This window comes from Dipodomys ordii, unplaced genomic scaffold (assembly GCF_000151885.1).
Source record: "Dipodomys ordii isolate 6190 unplaced genomic scaffold, Dord_2.0 Scaffold126, whole genome shotgun sequence".
Classification (NCBI taxonomy): domain Eukaryota; kingdom Metazoa; phylum Chordata; class Mammalia; order Rodentia; family Heteromyidae; genus Dipodomys; species Dipodomys ordii.
In genome coordinates, this window is record NW_012267342.1 from 1901388 (window position 1) to 1908887 (window position 7500).

Below are 7500 nucleotides of genomic sequence, written 5' to 3' on the forward strand. Positions count from 1 at the left end.
GGAGGTGGTTTTATTTGGTGGAACTACAATAGTTAAAAGTATATATCAATTAGTATCTATGTCTTAAAAAAATTCATAGTCAAAGACAAGGTTCAGAGGTGGGCCAGCAATAAAACAATCAGAGAAAATTATTACAGTTTTTCTATTCTGTTTATTTTCTACAAAACATTCCAATGTAACCTGACAGTTACTGACTTTACACCTTTTATGGGCTTCGAAAGTTGTGTAACCTTTCCAGAGGAAGGTGATAGACACAATATCTATTTACACAAGGACACATTTCCCCTTTCGTTCTATTCGGTTTATTCAAGGTTTTATTTCCAAGGTCTTATTACTATAAAACTTAACGCTAGACAAGGTCTGCCCTCGTGTCAGATAAAAACAATACCAAAACAATTTTGATGGCGTTGAAGCTTATTATTTCATACTTCCAGGTCCTAAATAAATGACAGTTATTTTCATATTCCTCTTGAATAGCCTTAAAGCATGATCATATATTTTTCTATATACTCTCTTAATCTGGTGGATATAAAGCAAGTCGTTGAACAATCATGGATTTGACTAATTAGAGTTTTCTAAACTCTTTTATTCTCTTTGACATGTAGTTAGGAGGCATATATTCATTTGATGTATTGAAGAAAGCATGAAGGAATTGTTGGTATCCAGGTGTGCAATGTATATAAAAGTTTGTGTAGAGAACAGTTTTGAAGTCTTTCACCTTGCCATCAGGATGTCCTTGTTGCTGAAGGTTCTTTAAGGCGGCTGTAACAACCCATAGATTCTGGAATATAGACTGTAAGACTTTGGAGCATCACCATATTATGGTGTACACAGAAAGTGAAGTGAAAAACTCTTTAAAGGACAGAAATGGCAACTGCAGGAACTCAATAAATAGGGGGAACATGTGTTTGAGACATCAGTACAATACTGAGTTTCCTTTGGTAGGAGTTAAGTAAGATAATAAAGAACATGAGTTCTAAATACACAGGAAAACTTAAATACATTTACTTTATTTTAAAAAATAAACAGATGTCAAGTTGTTGTGTCACTTCGAACATTGTGACCTAGGAATACGGTGTTTTCTTGAAAGTGAGCTGAATTTATTGCTATGAACTAGCTGACCAACATCTGTTTTGCTGATATTTACAGAAGGGAGGATTTTTGCCTTTGTTTGTCATTATTTTTATTTGTTCTACATTAAGGAAGAGGTTTCTAGGAGAAATTTGTATAAATAAGATGCTATTACCTACATGTGCAAGTTTATCCCGAGCTTCAACGACTCTACAAAATTAGAACCTTAAAAGCAAAATCCCTACCTTACTAACATTTGAAAACCTTTCCCAGATACAAGAGGTTAGGAGGATGAGCATCTGTCATCTTCCTAAGATGTTCCTGTAACCAGGAAGATAGGGGGCCCTCAGAACTGCCCTCCCCCCTAAGTAGAACCATGGCATGGCAGAAATTCCTCTCTCATTTCACTTAATATGCATATTTTTTACATAGCTAATCTGAAATGGAAACATTTTTATCCCTATACTCAAAACTGCTTTTGTTTTATCAGCTGACATTTTACAACTCATTAATTTATAATGCGGGTTTAATGCCTTTGAATGTTCCTGGGATAAAAAATTAAAGTGACCAAGCTAGTTTGTATAAAGGCTGATAAAGTATGGTAATAGTATGATTCTTTTATAACCATGATATGTGTGTGTGTGTGTGTGTGTGTGTGTGTGTGTGTGTGTGTATTTCTGGAGAGCACATTTTATCTGAATATTTCAAATTGGCGAGTCTCTTCTTTCTAGCATTATCTCATTTTTCATCTCTGAGCAATAGCTAAAACTGCTCCCATTTTCAAATGGAGAAATTAAGGCTCATGACCTTCAATAACACTTGTTCACACTGAATTTGTCTTTGCCTCATTGTACCTATCACTAGGCTCCCATCATGAGAAATTGAATGGTGAATTTGGGCCTATGATCTTTACCCACATAAGTGCAGAGGTAACAAGTTAGCTGTGAAGAAGAAGGGTGTCAATGATAAATCTTCCCTGGAGAAAACAAGAGTGGCTGGATAAAAATCCTTGAAAAAGAGCCACTATGCTCAGTAAGACATACCTAGAAAGTGAAATGTACAAGGCAGAGAGAGAGAGAAGAATAAAGACAGATGCAGGCGAAAAATCTAAGAAAGTCCTCTCCACCCATGAAGTCCTTCTAAGAAAGAAACCCAGTCAGGCCTTTAATCTACTCACTCAAACACAGATGATTTCCAAGTAACTAAGCATACTCTTTGAGCCTTATTACTAATGGAGACACTTTCAAAAAATGAAGTTACATATCTGTATCATTTCTTGACTGAAACATGATTTGTTCCATTGTGGGTCTACTACTTGAGGATACCTTTGCAAATCAATTTTTAAATGAAAGCCTAACACCAAAATTGTAATGGATACACATTCAGCTCTTATCTCCCATATCTCCCACACATAGCAAGCAGCAGACAAAAGATGTTGGAGCAGTCAGTCCATCTTTATTATTATGTAAGTGGTAATAATAGTTATATAACCCTATATTTCCACTTTGGTGCGTTAGTCACAAAATGCCATCACTGTGACAATCTTAGAGACAAGGAACCTATTTGTACCAAGTTTCCTTGGGTAATAGACCAAGGCCACACAGCTGGTTACGTGTTGGTGCTGGGACAAGAAGGCAAGTCGTCAAGCTTGTAATTCTGTGAACTGCCTCTTTATTTCTATTGTTTCCAAACTATTGCAGGAAACATGGGTGTATTGTTAGATTCTGGTAATTGATCAAATTGGTAGGCTTCTATAACTCAAATTAAGGGGATCCATGAAAGTAACAATCATCAAAACAATTTAAAATTAAGGAACAATCTCCATTTTTAGTGCATGAAAATCCCCAAAAGTCCCATAGCTTTCTATTCCTTTACCCAGGATTTGTAGAGTTTAAATTTAGATCACATTCTTCCCTGGAAATTTGTATTGGTGGGTATCTTTTTGTGTTCCTGTTGTTTGCATAAAGACATACTTCCTAGCTCTGGCTTTGCCACAAACTGGTTGTATAGCCTTTGACAAGTCATTTGACTTCATTTTACCTATATTACATCTGTGGTCACAGGTTGAGTCGACTTCAAGGGTCCTTCTAACATAATTTTATGATTCTGTGTCTGTAAACAAACTGTAAGCTTCCTGAGGTAAGAATAGCAACTTCGTGCATCTTCTAGAGTTACTGCATTGTAGGTATTTAATAAATGTTTGTTGATGGCTTTGAAAGACTTATTGGCACACTTAACGTGAGTGGAGTTATAGGAAATCATTGTTGACCGCCTTATTAACAATTAACTGTCTATAATCTGCATATGTAATTTTCCTTTATGTCAATGAAACTTCTGCCTCTGGTGAAGATGAAGTATTGCCTTCTCCACATCAGTTCTTTTTGAGGTTAATGCATTAGCTCCCACGATCTTATTTGTACTCTAACTGACAGAAAACTGTAGCAAAAGCATATAAGTAGCAAAGGGGGTTAGTTAGGTAACATTGGATAGGGCATCTTCAAAACAACAGTTCTAGTATTTCAAATGTCAAGCTAATTATCAGCAATGTTTAAATGCTATAATAGGGCATTTTTGCAAATGCTGAAATTTTCCAGCAGGTATGAACAGTATAAAAATGTCACGTTTTGCCACTATTGTATCACTTGTCTCCAGGAGACAAAAATTTGAAATAAAGTTATAGCTGTAGATAATAAAAAGAAACCATTATTTGTTTTGCATATGACTGTAAAATTAATTGTCATAGTGATACAATTTAGAGTATTGTTTACTTGGAAGGCAGATTTAATATGTAATCTGGTGAAGTGAAAATAATGCTTATTATAGATCAACTATGCAGCCTTTTAAATATAGGTTTTTAGTAATTCAGATATATCTTTCCAGGCCCATTTGCTATAAAGCAAATTTAAGTATCAGCTTTATACCCTTTGGTAACCCATATTACGCATACAGTTTTAGAGAAAATGAAACTTTAATATGATTCCACATAAAATGGAAAGTCATGCCAATAATTCATATGCACTTCATATGCAAATAGTTTTATCTTATCCATCAATTATCATGTAAACATGGTATCACATGGCAAATTTCCCTATAATACAGTACCAGTACCTGTACATAATTATGGGTACTTTTGCCAATGCAACTGTTACACAGAATTGTAATTAATTCCTCTGAAGATTACTGTGAGAGTTTTGGATACTGATGGTGTTTTTGGACATTTATTACTGCTCTTTAGTTGGCTTTTTGCTATGCCTCAGAGACAGATGTAAAATTAGTGTCTAATTTTGAGCCAGCAAACAGTACATCTTTCCTCTTGTTTATTGAATTGCAGAAAGGAATTCTTTGGGCTCCCACTTCTCTGTGGTTTTAAAGTAACCATTTTAATGCTGGCCATGTAATTCCAATACATGTGTAGGGTTTTCCTGAAATTCCGGTTAGGTATGGTTTATTTGGTTTAATATAAGGATGAACTAGAACCTGCCAAGCTATGGAGAAGGTTCTATACTTTTGGATGCTGAATAAAACAATAAATATACTAGTTCAAAACTAGATATTGGATTCATATATATTTTGTCCAGTATAGGCTGATCATTATATAAAAATGAAACCACTTCTTTGTAGAGACAAAGCTAAGCTATGTTGTTAACATATCATATGCCAATGGCAATGATGGTGACAAAGGATTAAAACAAGAACAAATGGGGAAAATGGCCTATTTTTATCTCATAATGTAAGTAGAGTTAAATCTATTATGAGTTGGCTATTCCATAATAAGAATATTTGATCAGGCTAAATTTTTCCAATGCTTACACTAGGCAAACCTATTGAGAAAAATATTTAGAAGTGGAGGGATGGAATGGGAAAAAATGTAATGCCTCTATCAGTGGATTAAATTTTAATTGTCAGGAGCTCCACCTTAAAGAGCAGAATAAAATACCCTTATTTGAATTCAGATATATAAAACTAAGTTTGTTATAAATTATTTTACCTGGTTTAACAAAAAATTCAGAGGGGTAACTCACCAGTGCAATGGCTCATGGGAAGGGGTATATCCTAGTTCACACAGGTCTGGGAATGATGGCCTACTACTTCTGTAAGTGAATTTGACAGCAGTTATTTATTTAGTTTTAAAGTATTTACTACTATTTGTGAGTGCAAACCCTAAAGGTTGTGAAGTATTGTTGGTCTCTGAAGGTGATGGATGCTGTACTCCTGACCCTTTATGGTGAGACATGACTTCATTGCTTGTTTAGATTGTTCTGATATTTGGGACTCCTCAAGGGCTGTTCATAAATCATTTATCTCTCTCTCTCTTTTCTCCACAAGAAAATATTTCAATTGTATTGCTGCAGGAATACTCACGTGTCACATGGGATATTGTGGTCCATGCAGAAAAAGACCTTAAAAAGGCATGTTTTTTTTTTTTTTTTTTTGGCAGGATAAAGGCCTTTTAATGCCTGTCCAGCCTTAGATAATTTTATTCACTCCTTCTGGACCTTTCTTTATTCCTCCTGTGCCCAGAGATCAGTTTTTAGGAGGTGGGTTGAAAGCTTCCCAGGCCTTAGGAGCTTTTGTTGTAGCCATCCCCCCCCTCCACATTCCCCCCACTTAGCGTTAAGAAAACTTGTAAAGAATCTTCTGCTTGTTGCTAAGAAATGGTTAAATCTCAGTCACCAGGAAAAAAAAGCAGCACATTATTGATTGTACTAAGGTATATCTGGACCACACAGCTAGAGCAGAGATGTTCGAATATCTCTCTTTTTGTAGATCTGAGGGCATTACCCAGCCTGAACTTGCCTAAGCCCTTGTGGTCACACCTCTTGAAAAGGTTTTGTTTCCCCCGTCAATTGGTATTCAAACCAGGTCAGCAGATTCTGTTTGCCCGGCTCCGCTGCCGTTTTCATTTTAATTTGCACCTGTTGTGCAGTTGTTCGGAAGGCAAGTGCAGACCCGCGGATTATACAAAGATCATATTATGAGCAGATATGCACGGTGTAATCTTTTTGTCCCCAGCCTCACATGACAAAAAAAATCTCTCTCTTTTTGTTCCTTTTTTACTCCCTGGGAACCTGTCAAAGCAAACAGATATGACTGACTAAAATTTGTAACTAGACATGTTTCCAGAATTCTCCAAAAGCATTATGAACCTGACACACAATCCTTTTCATTTTTTCCCCTCCTTTTCTGCCACTTTTGTATAATCCGATAGCTGGCAAGAGCCACTTGAGATAGCTCAGTTGATAACTTAGCGGAGGATTGCTTTATTAGGCGCAGAGAAATCAAAATGAACCTGAAAATTGTTTGCGCTTTTTTTTTCATGGGCTTTTTTTTTTCTTTCTCTCTCCCTCTTGTTCCCATGATGTCATGGTTCTAACTTGTTTTTTTGTGTGTGTTTCTGGAGAGTTGGGTTAACAGTTCTTGGCAATCCTGTGTGTGCGTAACGGCTGGTGTGTTTCTCTAGCTGAGCTAATGCCCCGTGTTTATTACTCTAATCTTTCTTGTCTGGTGGTAAAGTGGACAATTTATGTACTAGCATGTAGGCCGAGAGCCTGTGAGGGCTGACTAATTCAGAAACAGCCACCTTCAATTGAGTTCACAGACCTTATTTACAGGCTGTCTATTTTAAGAAAAGCTACTGAGCATTGCTGGGACTGAGGGCTGCAAAAGCAGCCCGCCGGTTCTTGTGAGTTATTTTAACATTTGTGTTGGTCTTGCCCGTGCCACTTAGAAATCTTCTGTAATTATGGCACTATGAAGACATCTCAATAGTAGTATTAATGGCCCAGAAGATAGGACTTTTCCTCATTTTCTGCTTAAATGATTGGGATATAAATGGCTTTAGCACATCATGTAGAAGAGTGAATATTTCAGATTCAGCAGGTTGTGTTTGTGTATGTGTGTGAATAGATGAACATTGAGTGTGTGTGTGTATACTGTTTCTAGAATAAAACCACAGTTAATATAGTGAAGCCAGCTTGTATGTATAGCATAACATTATATAGTAAACACGTCATATCACAAAGCTAATAAAATGGTCATTTGTCCATCTGCTTTATAAGTTTTTGTTAAGTATGGGAGGTGTATGCTACACTACATCCCTTTACATGGGCTATATGTGTGTATTTGAGGTATATATGCTACTATTACTTTTTAAAAAATTCCTATATTTTTAGTCAAAAATTTCAGCACCCAGCTTTAATTGAATAAGAATAAAAATGCTAAAACATGATGGGTATTAATTATATTTTCCTTACATGGTTGAGTAATTCAGTTATGAAAATATTAATTATTTTCCATTTAACTAAACAATTAAGGGGCAGTGATATTTTCACCAGTGTTTAGAGAGTGTTTTGTGTTTCTTCCACAGTGGTGAACTATGACAATGTAGTGGACACAGGTTCTGAAACAGATGAGGAGGACAAGCTTCAT

The 7500-nt window shown here is 35.9% G+C and overlaps 1 protein-coding gene across 1 annotated transcript in view; it reads left to right on the plus strand.

Annotated features, from left to right (window-relative positions):
* Window positions 1–7500, plus strand: part of Zeb2 (zinc finger E-box binding homeobox 2) — a 132258-nt gene that overhangs the window by 82528 nt on the left and 42230 nt on the right. The window contains exon 3 of the mRNA XM_013030065.1: window positions 7439–7500. This exon is cut by the window's right edge and continues 196 nt beyond it. Within this exon, the coding sequence (XP_012885519.1) occupies window positions 7439–7500 (62 nt within the window). The remainder of the gene's footprint in view (window positions 1–7438) is intronic.